The following is a 22,660-nucleotide window of genomic DNA, read 5'->3' on the forward strand; positions in this document are numbered from 1 at the left end:
CCTGGCACAACACATGGCACATTGTAAGTGTTCAACAAATGGCAGCTTTTATGGTTTTTTTATAGTAACCGACACATGGCAGCATTTGATAAATATTACAGCAAGGTGTGCAGCGCTAAGGTAGACACCAGATTATGGGGAGCTCTGAATAGTAGCCTTGGGAGTCAAATATCCCTGCCCTCATTACTACAAATTCTAACATAAATACTTCAAACCATTAGAAAAGGCCACTTGACAACTTTGTAGATCTGAAAAATTTATTCACTATGAGTGAAGGAAACAATACATTAGTAGAAGCAAGAGCTAGCAATCTTATTTTTTCAGTGATTGGGTTTTTAACTTTTTTATTTTTAACTGACATGTAGTAATTATACATATTTATGGGGTACAGCGTGATATTTCAATACACATATCAATGCATAATGATCAGGGTGATTGATGTATCCATCACTTGAAACATTTATCATTTCTTTGTGTTGGGAACATTCAAAATTCTTTTGAAATATATGACTAAATGTTCTCAACCTTAGTTATTCTTCTGTCATTCCATTGTTATACTATGGAACATTGGAAGTTAATCCTTCTATCTAGCCACACACCTGATCCTGTTAGCCATCCTCTCTCCAGCCCATCTATTCCCTTACTGACCTTGACAATCTCTGTTAACCACTATTCTACTCCAAACTTCTATGAGATTAATGTTTTTAGTTTCCAAACATGAGAGAGCATGTGGTATTTTGTCTTTCTGTGCCTGACTTATTTTGCTTAATATAATGTCATCCAATTCCATTCATGGTGCCACAAATGATAGTATTTCTTCTTTGTATAACTGAATAATATTCCATTGAGGGTGTACACCTTACCATCTTTATCCATTCATCCATCAATGGATACCTCAGTTGATTCCATATCTTGGCTATTGTAAATGATGCTGTAATAAACATGGTAGCAATACTACCCTCCTCCATTATGCAGGTTAAGATGGTTAGAGTTGAAGTTCCCACTTGGTACATTTCATTAAGATAATTTCAGCTGCTCCCATTCCACAGTGCTAAATATCCAAAGCCTTGACAAGTCTTGGATAATGAACCAGGAATTATATACTTGTCCATCATAAACTACTATTTTATGAGAAATCTAGCTCCAAATTACAGGAAGAAAGAAATAAAAGCTTTGATCAAGATTTACTACCAACATACTGATCTAACAAGTAATTTTGCTTTCTCAAGCCTACATTTCCTCAATGTAAAAAAATTTTAAAAGTGGTGCAGATGGGAGGAGATTAGTGTTCACAGTATCTCAATGTGTCCCTTCTCACTACTGGGTACAGCTGTTTTTCTTCCTGACTCAATAGATTTTCTCATAACTCATAATATTCTACCCACAGGCACCCCCAACCCCAAATCTCCAATTTCCAACACCAAGCTGAACCCCTTCTTTATTCTGAGAAAGATTTAAATCCTCTTTCCTCTAGTTCAACTAGAAGTTTGCAAATTCCCTGTTTGCAAGGAAAACCGAAAACAGAAAATCACATGAAGCACAAAAATTATTATGTGGCCTATAAACGTCCTTACACATCTGGTCAAAGACTAACATGGCTGGGATGGCTGAGGTGACTTTCAGGCATGAGTCCCCTTTCATCATCTCTCTCTAGGATAAATAAGAAACCACAATAATAATAACTGTTATTTACTGCTGAACTCTGAAATAGGGACTTGAAAAATATTTTCATTTCTCTATTTAAAATATATTTCATTTATCAACAAGAGCACAACAGCCTCAGGAGGGTGGCCCTGATAACTATTTTTCAGATAAGGAAAATAAAAATTAGGTAGAAAGCAGTGGAGCTTGGATTTTTGACACAGGTTTGTAAGGTAAGTCTTTCTTACACCCAAAGTATGATGTTCTTAAGTTTATGTAGCCACAGCAAAGAAGGACAGGTTTTGGAGTAACCACTTTCCTTCAGATCCTCCTGCTCGCCCATCTCACCCCTTAGACTTCATACACGGTGTTTGACTCCAGTTACATGTTCGGCTCCCTTCAGGCCACACGGGTCTCTCTCCCGTCATTGCAGTGTGTCTGAAATGGTCCAGAGATGCCACACCCAGCCTGAACAGAGTAGTACCTTCCTTTCCTATGATTTACAGACATCTGAGAAGAAATGAGACCCAAGAAGTTTTTCATTTCCTTCTAGAACTTACTCTGGTTCTGTCCCAGAGTCCCAGAACCTGTCTCCATCATTCCTGCCCCTCCATCATTTCTACCTCTCCTGGATCTCTAGTCTCCTGCAGCCCTCCATGGTTTCACCCTCTCTGAAGAGCACCTCCTGATTCAGAGTCCAGGTATACCACTGACCTTGCAGAAGCCGCTTTTCTGCTCTCCTGGTGATCTCTAGGGCCAACCTCACACAACCCATTTCTCTCTGGCCTCTTCTTGTCTGAAGCTTCCTTCCTTCCCTGCTGTGTCTTGTGATGAAGTGTGACTACCACTCTGATTGAGGTTGGTATCCTGTGACTCACTTCTGGGACTTGAGGTAGGCTTCCCCTTCACTCACTTGAGCAGGCAGCATATCAGCTCCCCCTTTTGAGACCCAGAAAGACTCCTAAACCCAGGAAACACAGCATTTCCTACCTCAGTTTACCCAGTGTCTCTGATGACCCCATCCTTCTGATGCTCTTCTAACCCCCATTGTGTCTGTACTTTTGTATATACATAAAAGCACCTTACTCATATTCTTTTTTTTTCTTTTTAAAATTTATTTATTTGTTATAATTTCTTATATAAGACAGCAGAATGCATTTCAATTGATAGTACACAAATGGAGCACAATTTTTCATTTCTTTGGTTGTACACAAAGTAGAGTCACATCATTCATGTCTTCATACATGTATCTAGGGTAATGATGTCCATATCATTCCACTATCTTTCCTGCCCCCATTCTGCCTCCTTTCCACTCCCTCCCTTTTGCCTTATCCAGAGTTCCTCCATTTCTCCCATGCTCCCCACCCCACCCCTATTATGGATCAGCATCCACTTATCAGAGAAAACATTCAGCCTTTGGATTTTTAGGATTGGCTTACTTCACGTAACATGATATTCTCCAACTCCATCCATTTACCTGAAAATGCCATGATTTTATTCTCTTTTAATGCTGAGTAATATTTCATTGTGTATATATACCACAATTTTTCTTTATCATTCATCTATCGAAGGGCACCTATGTTGGCTCCACAATTTAGCTATTGAGAATTGAACTGCTATAAACATTTATGTGGTTGTGTCACTATAGTATACTGTTTTTAAATCCTTTGGGTTTAAACCAAGGAGTGGGATAGCTGGGCCAAATGGTGGTTCCATTTCAAGTTTTCTAAGGAATCTCCATACTACTTTCCATAATGGTTGCATCAATTTGCAGACCCATCAGCAATGTATGAGTGTGCCTTCTTCCCCACATACTCAACAACACTTATTGTTTGCATTCTTGATAGCTGCCATTCTGACTGGAGAGAGATGAAACCTTAGAATATTTTTGATTTGCATTTCTCTAAATGCCAGAGATGTTGAACATTTTTTCAAATATTTGTTGATCAATTGTGCTTGATAAATACAAAAGCCACTAAGGAAAGGGAAGGAAGTTTCCTAATGCACTTATTTCCTTATGGAACATGGGGAAAGATGGAGGGAAGAAGACCAGCAATGCTCTCATTTCCTCATGTTCCATGCTGAAGAGAGACAGAACTCTTTCCTAACATATAAATCTAATTTTCGTTAAGATCTACATCCGAAAAGCACTAAAATTTGAATAATTTGTGCACTGCACTACTTCTTTTTGGTATTCTAGTTGTGCTAAACAATAAGGAAAAGGCCAGAAGAAACAGCAAAAAAAAAAAAAAAAACATTCAGACCTCAAAACAAGAGGGTTGGCCACACATAAATTAAAGGAAGAATTATAGTCATGACTGTATTTTCAGATCTAAGAACGCAGATGGATGGGATATTGAATTGATAGCTGGAAAAACGGTCAGCTTTGGACTAAGGCACCCCAACCCCTGAAGACATATGACTGAAAAAGTCAGCCCCATGGCTATTTCAGGAAATACTCATGCTCTTCTCTGATTTCCTAGAATTCACCATAAAAATTACTTCGCATCTCTTCAGCTTTTGCAAACTGAACTCACCCTACAATGTGTTCTAGCTTTAGTGAGATTGCATGCTTGTCTGGGCACAAAAAAAATAAATGACCATCAGATGGCCTAATGTACATCTTCCTGCTTTGCTATTGTTTTATTTTTCTTATGTTTTCTGAGATTTTTGTTTTTTCTATATTATCTTTATTCTTCTTATATTTTTAGAAGTACCTTTTGTTCTTTGTGTTTGATTACTAACACTCTTAGGAAAACTGAAGTTTTTCTTTAATTAATGCATCTCATTTGCCCTTGTTATTTTTTTTCTGAATTCCAGAAGACTTTATTTCTTATTATTTGTAATTTTTACAAGATTATTGACAAAGGGAATCCATGTCCATCCTGGGAGTGTCTCCCCCACACCTCTTGCTCTTTCTCACAGCACAGTAGTTTGCATATTGCCTGTTAACATTGCTAACCAAGCCCTTCATGAACCCAGAAAAAAAATCAAAAAAAGAAAAAAAAAACATTTTTCTGAGCAGGCAATGCCTTGTAAACTCAAAATGCCATCGTTTGAATACAGCTACACACTATACTCTTGGCATTCATTTGAATGAATGCTTTATTTTCTAAGGCTTTCTAAAGGGCCCATTGTCTGAATTTAATTAGCCCACTGTCCTGACCTGTTTAGAGAACCAAACCACATTTCCAGGGCTTTCTGTGTTCCCCACCCAACCACCTGTTCCTTCACAATTGCAGAAATTTTTTTTATTAATAATAAAAGCGAACCTTTTGCAAGCAACTTATTTTTTCAGCTGTTCTACTAGTTCTGTCTTTTTTTTAAATGTCATGAAATTTAAAATAATTCCTGCTGGTAAATTCTTTCATGCAGCTTGCAAAAATAATCAGGTTTTGCAGCAAAACAGCCATCGCAAGTCCATCTGGCAGGGTTGAAGTTCTGCAGATTCTGTTCTGGCCAAAGTACATCCCAGTGACTCCTGTTGTTCTAACTTAGCTACATAAATACAAATAGCATTCCAAAGGCACACCAAGATCCAGGGGTAAAAAAAAATATGTTTCATTTTGTAACTTAGGCAACAGCAATCATTTTCTCACAGAGACAGCCTGGGTATAATTTTATGCCAAGCAGGAGAGTTTAAACAGTAAAAAAAAATTGTAAGAAACTGTCAGAAAGTTGGAATTCTGTAACTGTGTGAGCCTTCCAAAGGACATAAAATAATTCATAACCCAGAAATTTAAGACATTTGGAATCGTAGTTTTTTAAAAATCTGAGATTTGCAATAAAGATAGAAGACCTAATGGCTATTTATTTTCATTACCTAGTTGCTTTAATTACACAAGAAATACCTTGTAAAATTTTCAAACAGAAACAAAGAGTATAAGATGGAGAATAGGAGTCTACTGAAGTCTCCCAATCCCTTACCCACTCTGTTACATCTTAAGGATAACTACCTTTAGTTTCATATGCATTCTTCCAGATTTTGCTAACATTTTATTTTAGAGAAATTAAGTTGTTGCATCAACAAGTTAATGAATATCAAATATGTTATATAATCACATGTTCTATTACAAAAATGCATAAATTAATATGTTCATGGTAAATTCCTTTCTCTCAGAATTTGACATGTTTGTTTGTTTGTTGTACCAGGGATGTTTAACCACAGGGACATTTAACCACTGAGCCACATCCCCAGCCCTTTTTTATATTTTATTTAGAAACAGGGTCTTGCTAAGTTGCTAAGGGCCTCACTAAATAGCTGAGGCTGGCTTTGAACTTGGGCTCCTCCTGCCTCAGCCTCACAAGCTGCTGGGATTACAAGTATGTACCACCACACCAGGCTGAACATGGTTTTGTGCCTTCATTATACCTTTATACATTTGAAGGCATTAAACAAATCATTAATACTTTTATATCAATAACATAGTCCCTACTAGTTGCCCACACTAGTGATGGTGAAGATAAAAGTGGCCCAAAACCAGGCAAGCTTTTTTCTTAAGAGTTAAGTCCCCTAGAGCCCAGGCTTTGTAGATGCAAGGTGTTTTTGAGGATATCTGTTTCAACGTTGCTTCCTCAATTAAAAATCCTTATTGGCCTTCAGATTGGACCTATACAGTGTACCATTAAATTGAATCATTGAAAAAATGGTTTTTCCCCCTTGTAAGTAGGACCAACCCACTCTGTACACACATGCATCAGCCAGAAGGTTGTAATGAAGAAAAAGAGAGAGCACTGAGATTGCACAGCACCCAGGACAGTTGGCTAGCAATCCTCAGCACCTACGGGCACATATTAGACTTTGCTAATACATCCTCTAAAGGATGCCAAATAGATGTGGATAGAAATGTGACCTGATGACCTCCTGAAATACCATCAGACACTTGCCAGTGGATCACTGATCAAGTACAATATCCACATCATCAACCATTTCAGATCTGTCATTTCAACCTCAGATTCAATTTGCCTAGGACATCACTTTTGCCATGTCTACACTGCTAAGAAATCATAGTCTGCTAGTAGACAAATTTGAAATCCTTAGCATCACTGAAAAAGCACTGTACAATCTGGCTTCTGCTTCTTTTTTCCAGCTTCTCTTCAACCCTCCTGTCTTCACACTTCCTGCTTGCATTTCCCTGCTGCTGACATGCTGTCCCACACATTCCAGGCTTTGGTTTTCTCCTTGATGTCAACACCTTTATGCTAATCTGCTTACTGATTTCCTTTCATCCTTCAGAACTGGACTCAGACATCACCTACATTATGATGTGTTCGATCACATTCTCCCAGGACAGTAAATCACCCCCAATCCTCTACCTGCACAAAACTGTGGTTAGAGTAGATGGAGGTTAAAATCTAAACTATGTCGTCACTAGCTCTATGACCTTGGACAAGTCCTTCACAACATCTATGACTTTTTCAACCTATAAACTAGGGATAACAACAATCTATCTCATTGATTAATGGTATGGAGTTGATGAGAAAATGCATGTAAATCATTAAGCACACTGCAGAGTACATAAAGCTCTCAAATATTCGTTGTCACTAAAGATCATGAGACACACTCATAAAGCACTTGGCACAGAGTCTGATAGGAAGTAAGTATCAGGAAATGCTAGTCCTCTCAACTATTTTAATTATTGCACTAACTACATATATATCCACATACACACACATAAATATTTATGTAACTATTTTCCCTATGAAACCATATGCTAAGAATAGAATTCATATCTCATCCTTCTTCATATCTCTGGCAATCACTACAATCCTGGAGCACAGTAGGCAAAGAATGTATTTTTATTTTATCAGCAAAGTGAAACTTCAACTCCCAACAAATCAACTCGCTGATTATTTCTTGAAGAAAAGCTGTGATTTCCCTCCCAGGTGTTTGGTTTACAAAATTCCTCACACCTGGGAGCTTCCTTTTCTCTTTTTGCATCCCCTCAGCTTCAGCACCCAATCCTAACCCTCAGCAACCCAATTTCCTGCTTTTTTAACTTCCAGTTTGTAGATCATGGACCACACAACCCAGAAACGAGGTGCATACTGTTAAGTATCACATGCAACTGTTTCCTGAGCATGTCTGTATCAGATACTTATTTCTGTATAGGAAACCACCTTAATCTTAGCAGTTTAAAACAATAGCTATTATTATTTCTTACAGTTGACACACAGTTTGTATGTTCCAGTTCCTTTATTGTTTCCCCAGGGATTCCTCAGGCAGTTGAATTTAGCTGAAAAGTCTAGAATGACCTTTCTCCATGATCTCTAGTAGGTGCTGCTGGTTATCAGCAGGAGCACCTGGATTCACTTCCACCTAGGAGACTGGATCAGCTTCCTTTTGAGGAGGTTAAAGGGCATTTCAAGCAGATAAAGGTGAAACCTGCAAATCCCTTTAAGGCCTAGACTCTGAAACTTCAGTATTACTTCAGCCATATTCTATTGGTCTAAGCAAGTCACAAAGTCATCCTAAATTCAAGGTAGAGATATAGACTTCACTTCCTGATGCAAGGAGCTACCGAAAAAAAAGTCTATATTTAATTTGTCACAGATAACTTGTCTCCTTAAGTAGGTCCTAATCTAAGCAGTTGATTGAATTTTTTTCCTAGCACCTGCAAAATCCAGCACTGTGCCTTCCACATAGGGTGGCCAATAAAATCCCTGTGGTTCAATTGAGGAACTAGTGTACTTCTTATGTCTTGAAAGCTCAGTCTTTGGTTTCAATACTAGTTTTTTAATTCATAATATGTGTGACCTTGGGTATATTACTTCTCTTTTCTGATGTTTTATTTCTCCTTTTGTAAAACAGAATATCTACTTTCTACTATGATAATATCATATAGAGCACCTGGAATATAGTAGATGCTTATAAGTGTGGTTTTTATCCATTATGGAGTATTTTTCTTATTTTTGATTTAAAATGTAACTCAAGCTGGGTGTGGTGGTACATGCCTGTAATCCCAGTGATTTAGGAAGCTGAGGCAGGAAGATCATGAGTTCAGAGCCAGCTTCAGCAATTTAGCAAGGTCCTAAGCAGCTTAGCGAGAACTTTCTCAAAATAAAACATAAAAAGGGATGGAGATGTGGCTCAGTGGTTAAGCACCTCTGGGTTCTATCCCCAGTACTAAACAAAAAAAAAAAATTATTTTAAAGAAGCGGCCTACAAGTCATAACCTGTTTCGAAAATTGCAAAAGTAATAAAATGTATTAGAATTGTTTGAGAAAGTATAATCACCATATAAGATTTGACACCAATCAGAATGCCCCTGGTTCTACCACATATTTATCACATTAACTAAAGCATCAAATTCTCTATTCTCATTTTTGTCTTGTGAAGAAAGTGTTCCATTCCAACAAGGTACTCATTTAAAGGCTGTATTAGCCTATGGCATATCTTTACATTCATTTTAAAGTAGGAGGAAAATCATATGACGTCTTGGTGGGTCTACATTCAGACATTAAGATGTGGTATTAGAATGTTCAAGATAATAGCATCAGTTCTACTTCCTCCCAACCAGATATAAAATGATGAGAAATTAAATGTATAAAATGCTATGAATTCCTTGAAGAGAGTAACCTCCTATTCACAAGTGTCTACAACTATTAGTATGAAAGAATTAGTAACAATATCTTTAGGTTTAAATGGATACCTTCTAAATGATATAATTCAAATTTAAAGATAAAATTATGCAGCAGTGTGAAAATGTCAGGCCGGTAATCGATCTCTTCCTAGTACCTTTGAACATATTATTTCAACTCAGTTGGCACCTAAAAATATTATAGGGTCATAAAAATGATAATAAATGTATTCAAGGGAGACTCCTAATCTTATCACTTTATTACCTTGGTGACCTATTAGTTCAAATTAACTCATTTTCATGGAGGGGCTTTTGGGGCAGCTGTGAGACTGCTGTGTTGGCTACAGGAAGTTTCAGACTGGCAAATTTCATTCAAATACAAACCTCTAAATTTGGCTACCTGGCATTGCAGGATCCTGTTGTTTGCAGTATGCAAAATAAAAATTATATACCATCTAACTTGGTCAAAAGCTATGGGCTCTTCAATATTCATTTTAATATGATTTCTGGAGGACTGGTAGGCCAAGAGGCAACAGTGTGAATGTGATATATTGAACAAGGAAGACAGGAATGGAGAATGACACAGAGGGTGCATGCTAAAGGCTCCGGGTTTAGGCTCTTCTCTCCCGAACTATAAAATCTGTGAATGGATGGAGAAGTGAGCACCAGCTCTGAAATCTGTCCATGAATCCTTCTCATTCCCATGTAGAACCTTTAGAATTCTTTTATGTTCTATGAGATGAACTGAAGAGATGAATTATCATTTATTTTTATATTGATCCATCAAAATATTTTTGAGGCCATCACAGAAGGGACAGTACTAATTATAACTACAAAATAATTAATTTGATGAAAATGTTCTATATTGTATGCATGGTGGTGAGTCAAAATTCACCAAATTGTCTGCTTAAAAACTGTGAATTTTATTATATGTAAATTATACCTCAATAAAGTTCCTCTTTCAAATAGAATATCACTTGAAAGATGAAGGAGTATGTAGATAATCTTTAAATTTGAATTATATAATTCAGACAAGAGGGTATCCAATCCCACTTGATCTTTGTGTGTTTTTAAATAATCATATGAACTCTCTAGAGATCCCTAAGTCTCCTTTATACTGGTATTTGTAAACAGTGATGATTTCCTCTTTTTATTTTTGAGTTATTAAAATGCTTGGGAAACTAATGGTCAAGATAATAATTACTGAAATCAGAGAGGTCCTTGTTTGATCCTACCCACTGCCACTACCACTAGCAGCCTCACCTGTAACTGAAGGGAACTTGAGTTATACTCTTAATATTTCAGCTTCCTCATCAGTAAAATGAGAATAATATTACTTATCTCCTGAGTTTGTTGTGAAAATTAAATAAGATAATATATATTACATATATACATATAATACATATAATATCTTAGGGCATAACAATACCTAACTGTGTTATGAAGCTACTATCAGTTATTGCTTATGCATTACTTCTACTACAATTTAAATCCCTGCTATAAGAATCATAGAAAAATAAAAGCTTTTGTGCTGTGTAAACACCAAGAAGGCATCTACATCCATGTTCAATATTTAGGGATTCAATTCTGCTCCAGGGAGGCTAGATAGTCTCAGCTGGGGAGAGTCCTACACAAAAAAAGCCAAATTCTGCATGCAACAAATTTTAATGAGTTTTTGAGCTAGTGAAATGGTAAGAAAAATCTTTAAATCTGGAGGTAAGATAACAGGGTTGGAATGGGAGGTTGAGAAATGGTTTGGCAGAAATGAAGGCATTGAATAATAAAAGATGATCATGTTGAAAAGAAGGTTCCCTGAGGATAAGTATCCAAATTGGCTTCACTTGTAAAGACGGGTCCTTGAGCTATAGCCAAGGCTGGGATGTTGAGTTTATCCTGGGGACTCCAGGATTAATCTGGGGAATCTGAAAGGGAACCTGGCTCCAGAGAATTATAAATATAAATCTTCTGGAGGAAAACAATCTCAGTTTAGGACCCCAGTTTTTCACACAACCAAATGAGTCTCAATAAAAGATCAACAATACATGGAGATGCACACCTGTAATCCCAGAGGCTTGGGATGCTGAGGCAGGAGGATTTGGAGTTCAAAGCCAGCCTCAGCAACTTAGCAAGGTCTTAAGCAACAGAGGAGACCCTGTCTCTTAATAAAATACAAAAAGAGCTGGGGATGTGGCTCAGTGGTTGAGTGAGTGCCCCTGAGTTCAATCCCTGGTACCAAAAAAAAAAAAAAAAAAAAAAAAAAGAACCAAATCACTCTGAAAGAGTCATAAAAAGCAATAAATTTAAATTCACAGGTCTTTTAAATATTATAATTACCAAAAGAAAAGTAACTTAAATAATGAACAGTCAACATGAGTTCATCAAAAATTACCAAGCAGACTTTTAAAAAAGGAATATATAGAAATAAAAACTATAAAATCAATATAAAATGTTTAATGTGAGTGAAATGGCAAATTAACAAAATGTAAGGAAAGAATTAGTGAACTAGACATGGATCTGAAGAAATCCATATCTATCAAAAAATAAAGAACATATGATTTGGGATATAAAGAAAGATTATGAAATTTAGAAGACAAAAGTAAAAGGTCTAAAATATATATAAATAGTTTCAGAAGGACAGAATAAGGCAAAATTTGAGAAGATGTGGTTGAAAATTCTCCAGAATTTATGAAAGAAATGAACCCCTCGACAAATGAAGTATGTGCTACATCAAGCATGATAAATAAAATGAAGTCTATGATAAAGTGGGAACTGAATTTGAAGAACCTCCATGACAATGGGAGTGTTAAAAGCCTTTAGGAAGAAAAGATCACAACAAAGAATAACTGGAAGATTAATAGCAGACTTTTTAATAGCAATTGTGGAAACCAAAAGACAGTGGAATGATATCTGTAAGTGCTGAGGAGAAAACATCCTATGAAATTATAATTATAAATCCAGAAACTATCTTTTGAGTACAATGTCAAAAGAAATTATATTTTTTCAAATAAATAAAATCTGAAACAGTTTAATACCAAAAATCACCTACATTTAAGGAATTTTCTAGAGAATTCATTTAGGAGAAAGAAATGGATCTAGAAAATCTGGAAGAAGAGCAGCAAAGAAAATGGTAAACATATAAGGTAAACCTAATACATGTTTACTTAATAAAGTGATACTGATCATTTGTGAAGGTTTAATATAAAGAAAGAAAGTAAAATATTAAAAATAGCATATACATGAGAATTAGGAGAGGAATGGTAAGAGTTAATGTCCTCAGCTTCCTGTCTTTCAGTGACAGGGTTCAGATGTTATTTGTAGCTTTTGTTAAATCTTCATGGTAAAATTTTAGGGGTAACCATAAGGAATGGAAATAGAGGGTGTCATTTCCACAGCAGGTAGAAGGAAAATTATATAAGGGAAAGGAACAGAAGAGGCTTCTTCTCATCAAATATTTTTTTAAAAAATCAACCAGACTTGTAAAGTCTCTGTAAATCCTTCAGATTCAAAAATGATTTGGGGAGAGAGTGCTGATAGCTCCATGGTAGCAATTAAACCAAGGCAGAAGGAGGAGGGGGAAGAAAGAAGATGCAAGGACTACTGGTGATAGAAGAGGAAGCTAGGAAGTTTTATGGCTGAGTCATCAAGGGTGAAGGGACAGTGGCATATGCTGGTCTCTCTCCAGGCTTGGGGCAGAAGTAGGAGGCAGGGCCATGCCAGCTGATGACGGAGGCTGAGGAGAGAACAGGGTGCTGTTGTGGTAGTTATGAGCAGCTCTGGTGCTGGAAAAGTCCACACATCAAATTGGGATGTGTACTTTGACTTAAAGAAGGCTTCATCCTGGCCCCAGCTTGGCCACAGAGATCAAGGAAGTAGGTAGACAGAGAAGGTGGAAGAAGAACTATGGGACATCTCCCCAGACAGCACCCAGGACAGCTACCACCCTGCCACTCCCTGATCATACTGGAAAGGAGGCAGAAGCCAGGAGGTATAAGGATTGACACAATCCTTGAAGGCAAAAACCAGCCAGACAAGAGCCAGAAACAAGAGGGTAACACTGGACAGCATGGATCCTAGCAGCATGGGATGATGTGCCCAGACACAGGCACATCTATGGTTAAATCATGCTAATGTTAGGGGACCCTGATCTTTACCCACTCCTGGCCACTACATGCCCAAGAGTTCCCTCCTTCCACTCAAATATGTGAACTTATTGAACAGGAAAAACACATAAATTAAAGCATACTTAGAGGAATATAGCACAGATTTAAAGGTACTTAAAAATATAGCAGGTTACAGCACTTTCCCCTCACCCCCACCATTATCCTCAGTTTCATTTTCCACAGTTTCAGTTACCCACAGCCAACTGCTGTCTGAAAATGTTAAATGGAAAATTCCAGAAATAAACAATTGGTGATTTTTTAATTGTGCACCGTTCGGAGTAGCAAGATAAAATCTCATGCCATCCCACTCTGTCCTGCTCAGAACGTGAATCATAGCTTTGCCTAGTATGACAACACTGTGTATACTGCCCACAAGTGAGTCACTCAGCAGCCTTCTCAGTTATCATGTCACTGTGATGGTATCACAGTGTGTACATTCAAGTAACCCTCATTTTACTTAATAACAGCCTCCAAAGTGCAAGAGTAATGATGCTGGTGATTTTATTACACAGTATACCATTATAATTGTTTTATCCTTGGTCATTATTAATTTCTTACTATGCCTAATTTATAAATTAAACTCTATCATCATATGTATAAGTAGGAAAACACAGTATATTGGGGGTTTGGTACTATTCACAGATTCAGGCATCCACTGGGTGTCTTGGAACATATCCTCCACAGATAAGGGGGGACTAGTATAATAATAGCTCATGAGTATACACTTCCTATTCTGTGCCAGACACCATTATAAGTACTTGACATCTATGATCTCAGTTAATCTTCATGTCAATCTTCATGTACCCAAGATCCAACAACAAACAAGAGGCAGTGATGGAATTCAAACACTGGTATTTTTAGTATTATGCTGCCTCTGAGGGGTGGAGGATATTTTGCCTGCAAAAGGCAAAATTCATGGTTTGAGCTATGGACTGAATGTTTCTCAAAATTCATATGTTAAATCCCTAATTCTCATTGTGATAGTATTTGGAGGTGGGGCCTTAGACAGATAATTAGGTCCCAAGAGTAGAGCCCTTACAGGAAGAGACACAAGTGAGATGATTTCTCTCTTTGCCACATAAAGATTCAGAAAGACATGAGAAAGAGGGCCCTAGTCATGACTTCAGACTTCCAGTCCCCTGAACTATGAGAAATAAATTATCATTTAAGCCAGCCATCCAGTCTATGGTATTTGTTATAGAATCTGGAGCTAAGACTGTTGGGGAATAATGGATTGTCTTCAAATATTTGAATGTCTGTGCATGGAACAAGGGTTAAACTTTGTTTATATGAACCAAAAAGATTAGAACTAGGAGAGCGTTTTCTTTCCATCCTCTGTATATAGTCAAAGTTCCCCAAAGAAGAAATGGGCCACCCCAGAAGGTGGTGAGTTCTGTCACTGGCTATCAGATGCTCTTAGTGTTGGTAACATGCAGAGAATTTAAGCACTGAGTGGGTGGTTAGGTGAGACTATAAAATCTCTTGCAATTCCTGAGAGTATATAGATTCTTGAGGGTCAGGACTAAAAGCTCAGTACCAAAGAACTGGATGCCAAGGCTTCTTAACTTCCATAGCAACTATATAATCCACTACTTTGCTAGGGATCATTCTGGAGTTAGAATTTGCATTTGAATGTTTTAAGACTCTACATGCCCAGATAGCTTGAGTGGTTGTGTCCTCCTCAAACTTTATCTGTCCTTCAGAGGTAGGCATAGACATCACCTCCTCCAGAATGTTCCCCAACCACCACTAACACCATCGCAGGTGCCCACATCACCCCACCTTTCCCTGATCATGCCACTTCTCACACTACAGAGAGTGTTGTCTGTTTGAGCATCAACCTCCCCAAGTTCGTTTCCCAGGGCTATAGTAACAAGTTACCACAGACAGATGGTTTAAAGCAATAAAATTTATTTTCTCACCATTCTGAAGGTTAGAAGTCTGAAATTAAGATGTCAGAGTAATGTTCCCTCAGAAGCTGCTAGAAAAGAATCTATCCTCTCCTCTTCTGAACTTCTGATGGTTGCTAAAATTCTTGGCCTTTGGTAGCTTAAGGTTATATCCCTCGATTTTCTGCCTCCATCTTCACATAAGCTTCTCCCCTCAGTCTGTATCTTGGTGCGTCCTTCTCTTTTTATAGGAACATCAGTTTTATGCGATTCAGGGCCCACTCTATTTCAGTATGACCTCATCTTAATATAAGTAATTATGTCTTCAAAGGCCCTATTTCCAAATAAGGTTTTATCCACAAGGACCAGGGATTAAGACTCAGGTCTAGGATGGAGGCCACCAATTCTGTTTTAAAGCAGCTCTGAACCTGCAGGGAGACAACAGGAGCAAAGCTCACCCTCCCAAGCTTAAAAAAAAAAAAAAAATATGGGCAAGACATTATCATGGTGGAAGATATGTCCAAGGAATATTTAAGGGATTTGGTCTCTTTATAAATCTTATGACAGATGAATGTGTAGAGATGGCAACTGTGGGCAACAGAACAATATTGGAATGGTGGTAATAGGAAGAAATAGAAACATCAAGTTACAAGCCTTAGAACAAGTATAAATAATGGCTGCTCAGCACAGAGATCCATGTCCCCTCTCCAAAGGGCTTGTTTTACTATGATATAAAACTGAGTCATATAATTTTCATATTAAGCTTTTTGTTTAATAAATTTTTGTAATAGTAAAAAGAAAAAAATTCAATCTATCATTTAGAGGACATAATTCGACCAACCATATCACCCAACCCCCCACACTCAATAGATTGTGGGCTCTTCATTCTACATATTTTTATTGTGTCTATCATGAACTGCATTCTGCTCTGGGCAACAAGGACAAGCCACAGTCAAGGTCACTAGACTTGACGGAGCTTCTATTCTACATGGAGATTGACAATAAAATGTGCCCTTTGGTGATTGAAGCCAAATGCCAAGTGTATATAAGTACATATTGCAAAATATACAAACACTTGATACATATTCGATGAATAAGTATTAACAATGAAACACAAAGAATAAATCATTGTACTTCACCCAGCCAGTGGTCATCATTATGTTTACCAGAATCTGAGAGTTTGGTTTCTCTCTGTCCCTTGTAAAACTCTGTTCTTCAGTACTTGAATTCTTACTCTCAGTTGACACCCACAATCCAATTCCTCAAGTAATGTATTCTGACTACCAGAAAATAAAGAACCTGGTTTTTTAATTAAATTTGAGCATCTCCCTTAAAGAACACACTTGCACTCTGTTTGCCTTCCAGGGCAGCGTCAGCTCCTCCCAGTCTCCCTTCGTCCAAATGCCAGGTGAGTACTTCAATTCAATGGGAGATTAATTCCCTTTCAAAATGAAACTGAGCATTTGGGCTCCTGTTTTGTTTGTTTGTTTGTTTTGTTTTGTTTGTTTTTTTGTTGTTGTTGGTTGGTTTTGGTTTTTTACACAACTGCCTTACATGACTTTACCAAATTTTTTTTTCTTTAAAATAACTATTTTCAAAATGTAAAATCAATGAAGACAGACCTCATTCAGTCATTCCCATACTTAGAATCTATTGTGCCTTGAAGTCAGCCTTTTGATCCCCAGCCTAGAAGAAACTTTTTGCATAAAGGCAAGAGGAATTAAGCCCCTGACAGTTTTTAAAACAAAGTTCTGACATGATATTATAGATGAGGTACCTACTTCAGACAGAAAGAGAAAGATACCTAAGGGCATAGATGTGGAACTACCATTCAGTGGGTGCTCTCTGCACATCAACCACTCAGTTGAGCATGATGTATTCATTTCAACACACATCTCATTAAATATTCCCGTGAGGATGGAAAAGGAGCATTCTTTTTCTTTTTTCTTTTCTTTTTTTTTTTTTAATAGAGTCTAAGTTGCCCAGCCTGTCACAGTCCTCCTGGTCAACCTCCAGAGTAGCTGGGGTTACAGATATACAGCACCAAACGAGGGGAATTCTTAGTAGTAGTCTGGGATATTCTCATCCACACATGTGCACACACAAAAAAACCACTCCTCTGAGCGCTCAAACTCAGAAGTGCCATAGGCCTTCTCAATCGTTTTAGAGCCCACAGTACTGGATAAGAAAAATAAATAAGGGCCTTAGAGGATTTCAAATAAACAAATGTCTCTGTGTTAAGTTTTCTAATCATATTTTATGCCATTGCACTGTGCTTTCATCTGCTCTCTTCTACACAGAGAAACTTCTGCAGCTTCTCTTTTCATCTAGAATTCTTCTTCCTTCTTTTAAGGAGAAAAAGGTAGGCTTTAAGAGAGCAGAGGTTTTTCCTTCATGGTTGTTTATATTTAGAAGTTGGAAATAAAGATATGACAACCTGGAAGCTTTATTTACATATTCTTCATTCTGTTCTCAGCTTTAACCACTCATTCCTATGGTTATAAATTGATGACATGAAACAGAAATCTATTTATGGATACTAATTTGAATTTACACAGTTTTTTCCCCAAAGAAGTTTGCTTATAATTAAAACTCTAACTGCAGCCTTCAAAATGCATGAGTAGTAGAAAAAAAATGCATGAGTATATTTGAAGTTTGGGGTTATAGAATTTAAGATGAAAGTGAAGTGAGTAGTATCATGCTAAAGGTTTTGATGGGGGAATTTTGATTGCTTATTCTGAATGAATAAATTTACATGCAATTGTTGAACACAATGTTATGTTTATTCAGATTATGGAAAATGTCTAAGACCTCAGCTCTGCCTCCATAGAGCTTTCAGATTGGCTGGAAAGACATTGTGAGAGATGAAAGAGTAATAAGCATAGTATACATAACATCGTGTGCGGGTGGCCCAAGTTCTGTGTGTGTCATCATGCAGGACTGAGTCATGATAACAAAGAGGAAGGGTTTCCATGAGATAGTTTTCTTTCCTCCAAGAGTGGGTGGGACATAGTTCAGAAGTCCTCTGCTCTGGTTGGGGGAAGTGAAGGGAAACACCATTTGTGTCTTTCCCCTACTTCTACCCCTCTGTGACTCAGGGGGTTGGTCTTAGCCAATTAGACCACTCTGACCCCACCTCCAGCTGGAATACTTAAGCCATCGGTTTTACACACTCATCTCTACCCCCAAACATGTTCTAAACGATCATGTATTTCCCGCTACAACTAAGATACGGGGTCAGAAAGTAGTTTAAAAACACATTTCTTCTCTTCTGGAACATCTCTCTGGCACTAAAAGACTCCTCAGTTTCAGCTTTTCCGATTTGCACCCAAGCTTTGGTACCAGGCACTCTTCCTAAACGTAGTGCCCGGAGAACTGAGTGATGGCCACAAGAGGGCAGCAAATAACTTCAAACTCATCAAAGCAGAAAGGTCCCGAGTTCCTCTGAAATTGGCTTCTGTGCAACCATATTATCCCAAAGCAAGCCCTTGATTGATGCCTTCCCAGTGAGCGACATGGTGTTAAAGGTCAGTACACAAAAGAATTCGAATACAGAGTACAACGTTCATCTGATCTGCGGTGAGGTTATCTTCTCCGGACATCCAGTGTCTCAGGTAATAAGTCCAGAAGCAGCCCATTGTATCACAGGGACAGAGCTCAGACACTCCATTCAATAAAATGTAAATGCCAAGAGATTCTTTGACTTAGATTTTTAAGCCCAGCCCTTCCTAGCATAGTGCCCAGTTCTGGAAGATAGAAGGTGACTGGGTGATGCCCATGTGAATGGTTGAGCAGTGACAGTATCATCTAAAATGAACTCATCCTTAAAGGCAGAGTGGACGTTAAACCTAGTTACACGGGCCAGCACCGTTTTTAACAGTCACGCAGGCACATTTCGAGCTTTGCAAGACTTTGTTCTCTTTCTACGTTAACACGGTGTCAGGCAGGTGTCAGGAACGTCCTTTCACACTAGAGCCACTCGGCGGCGGCCACCGAGAGGCCCTGCCCTTGCTGGGGTGGGCCTTCTTGCCCACTTGTCTTTCCTTTGGCAACAGGTTCGCCGGTCATGTCAGGTTACTATGGCGTCAGAAGATCTTTTTTGTCTGACTCAGACTTCCACAACAGTAAGCCGTTTTCAAATGACGTCTACACCTCCGGCGGCGTGGCCAAGCCCTTTCCCTGCGAGTCGTCGGCAGGGCAGAGCCACGCGGCGCTGCTCGAGTCCTACCTGGCCGAGCCCTACGGGGACTACCGCCCGCCGGCCCTGACCCCCAGCCCGGGCTCTCTGTTCAGCGCCTCCCCGCTGCCGCCGCTCCTGCCGCCGCCCTTCCCCAGCGACCCGGCTCACTTCGTGTTGGTGAGTACGCGCTATTTCAGGAACAGGGAGTTAGAGGAGGAGAAAGGGCTCTCTGGCATCAGCCCTGCCACGCGCTGGGCAACCAGGTTGAAGCGGGTCTGACTCTCGGACATCCCTGAGGCTGCTCTGCTGTTGCCCAAAGGGGCCAGGTCAGGCCAGCTCTGCCAGGACACCTGAGGGAGACTTGCTCATAGATGGATGTTAACCTTGACAGCAAGCGTTCATCTAGGGATTTGAACTTAAAAAAAAAAAAAAAAAACTATAAGGTAAAATTTATGTTCATTTTGCTAATAGTCTACAGATTTTGCCACATGTTCCCCAATGCCATTAGCACAAGTCATTATCATTCCTCCTGCTCATAAGAGAGAAGCATGTCGTGACATCTAGACACGGCTAGTTGTCTCTCCATGCCAGCACAGGTGGCTTCTTCCCACCCAGTGCTCTGCCTCCCACTTTCCCAAGAATATTTCTACCATAAAACGTTGTTCTCTGGATCCTTCCAACAAGATGAGCTCATAGAGATCTGAAGGATGCTAAAACTCTTCATGGAAACTAAAACTGTAAAGCCTTCTTGCCATAAAGGTGAATCTCCAAAGGTGGGAGAGGGAATTAACATTACTGAGTACCTATTCTATACCAGGAATCTTTATGGGCTTTTGTTCATTTAATACGCACTAACTCAGGGAATATTTATGAAAGTACCATTTCACAGATGAACAAAGTGAGGTGCCCAGAGTTAGGAAGGGAGTAGGTAGCACAGCTATGAAAGAGTTCAGCCCACTCCAAGAGAGGTAGGCTTGAGGAGGTAGCATCAAACCTATTTCTTCTCTCACTGAGGTCAGAGCAGCCTCCTCCACCCACTCCAAAGCTTACTGTGTAGCTGGAAGTCTACTCCTTCAAAAAGCCGGCCAAGGGCTGACTTACCCACTAGTGTAAAGGGTATTCTGGGACCCAGAGAAACCTGAGCCTCAAAAAGAATGCAAGCAGTGCTTTATTGTAAACAATAGAATTCTGGGTACATGGCCATTTTATTCTTCTCACATTTCATTCATTTAATGTTGTTTTCTGGGAAATGTAACCTCAATACATATAGGAAATCTCATTCAAGAGTAAAAAAGAACCAAAACATTCCCCTCTGGTGTCAGGATGAAGCTGCCTGGGTGGGCTTTAATAGCAGAGGGAGGGTCCTGAGGCTGCTCTGGAAGTTGGCTCCAGCAGCAACCCTCGAAACAGAAAAGCATCAACTAATACATAACCCCATTCTCTTCAGAGGGACTCGTGGGAGCAGACAGTGCCTGATGGTCTCAGCCAGACAGACCCCATGCCCACCGATACTCTACAGACCTTGCAGCCCAGCACCAGCTGCCTCTCCCAGCTCGAGTCAGGAAGTGCCACACAGCACAGGAGCTCCACCTGGGGGACCTCCCTTGCTGGCACTCAATCCTATTCTCTGCACACGCTAGAGGATCTGCACAACACATCTGGGTACCCCACCCCACCTCCTTACCCTTTTACCCCTTTCATGACAATGTCAAATGACCTACCACCAAAGGTGGTACCTCTCTCTCCAGATGAGGGGACAGACCCCTCTTCCCTTCATGACCATTCAACTTGGACCAAAGAAGACGGGAGTGTGGCCTGGGGGTCATATGAATGCCGCAGAGCTTACTGAGGGTGTGGACCAAAGGACTTCTGTGCTTGTCGTTGAGTTCTGTATTCCAGGGATTGCTTTAGATGTGCTGGCTCATTCGGAACTAGATTTTCAGGATAAGCCATAATGCCACCCTTTGTTAATGGACGATGGCATTTATTTGTAATCTTTACCACCATAACCCAGTTGAAATACAATACAGTGTCAATTAAATATACCATGGACCATATTCTAGTGAGGCAACTTTACAGTGAGGTCATTTTGGAAATTTAGTAGCCAATTCCATTCTGAATCTTCTGTTATCTTTGAAATATCATTTGGGGGCACTGATTTTTTTCCTTAAATTATGTAGATCATAAAACAGAATGGTTCTTCTGTGTAATTTTTCTTAGTTATAAACCATGTGTATTATTTAATAAAAGAGATAGCTAGGGTATAATATAGGTTGAGGCACATAAAACAAAATTCATTTTATACCATATGACATTAAAGAGTGAAGTGTTATATTCATTTCCTTCATTACAAGGGCATGTAAAGGCACTGTAAAAAGATATGGCACTGAGTGTAAATGTGTTACTGTCAATAAAAGAGGATGAGGTCCAGAGATTACATGTGTGGTTTTTTTTAAATATATAGTTTCAACTCTGTTTTAAAGCCCAGGATGTCAAAAAATTAATCCAGCCCCTCCCCGCCAAAAAAGCCAAAAATTTTATTTGATCAGTGACTGTCTAAATTAAGGTAGACATGGTCTCTCTGAGAAATAAGCCTAGGGTTATCAGAATGGACAAGTAAAATGGACAGTTGGTGATCAAATCAGAATCCTTGCATTTTAAAGAAAATAGGAATAAGCTATTGACAAAAAACAGACCACCTAATGCCAAAAAGCAAAATGGCTTGGAAGAAGAACATATTGTCAGGTGAGTCAGTGGCACCACACACAATGTCCCCTAACTGTGCCTTGCCGGTGGCTTACCAGTCAGAAATGTATGGCTCTCACTGTGTAAAAATGAAGAAACAATATCTGAAACACTAATCTGTCTCCTGTAAGTCTGACTAGACTGGGTTCGTTTGCCAATGATGAGAAACCCCCACCAAGCAGTGCTCCTGTCTGCAGGCCACACCCATCATAAATGCCCTGCACACACTTTGACTGGAAGTACATAAATCAAGGCCCACAAATTACATGTAGACCCTTCCTCCTGTCTTTCTACCACCGACCTTCCTTTACTTCCTTCTCACATCTTTCTGATCCCGCTGGTCCCTCCTTGCCATCTCCTGGAAGCCAAGACTCTCATTGTCCAGCCGATTGCCCAAAACTCTTCAATGCAGTCTCTATCGAATCTTCTACAAGTACTCATTCTTGTAGAAGAAGAGTCCCGAAA

At 39.0% G+C, this 22,660-nt stretch overlaps 1 protein-coding gene and 1 pseudogene across 1 annotated transcript in view; both read left to right on the forward strand.

Annotated features, from left to right (window-relative positions):
- Pou2af2 (POU class 2 homeobox associating factor 2) overlaps positions 1 to 21,824 on the forward strand; it is a 37,636-nt gene extending 15,812 nt beyond the window's left edge. The window contains exons 3-5 of the mRNA XM_077797837.1: positions 16,636 to 16,678; positions 19,326 to 19,627; positions 20,898 to 21,824. Coding sequence (XP_077653963.1) covers positions 16,636 to 16,678; positions 19,326 to 19,627; positions 20,898 to 21,299 — 747 coding nt within the window. The 3' untranslated portion in view covers positions 21,300 to 21,824. The remainder of the gene's footprint in view (positions 1 to 16,635; positions 16,679 to 19,325; positions 19,628 to 20,897) is intronic.
- LOC113185419 (small nuclear ribonucleoprotein G pseudogene) lies at positions 76 to 15,940 on the forward strand (annotated as a pseudogene).
- Positions 21,825 to 22,660: the final 836 nt, after the last annotated feature.

This window comes from Urocitellus parryii, chromosome 4 (genome assembly GCF_045843805.1).
Source record: "Urocitellus parryii isolate mUroPar1 chromosome 4, mUroPar1.hap1, whole genome shotgun sequence".
In the NCBI taxonomy this organism is placed as follows: Eukaryota; Metazoa; Chordata; class Mammalia; order Rodentia; family Sciuridae; genus Urocitellus; species Urocitellus parryii.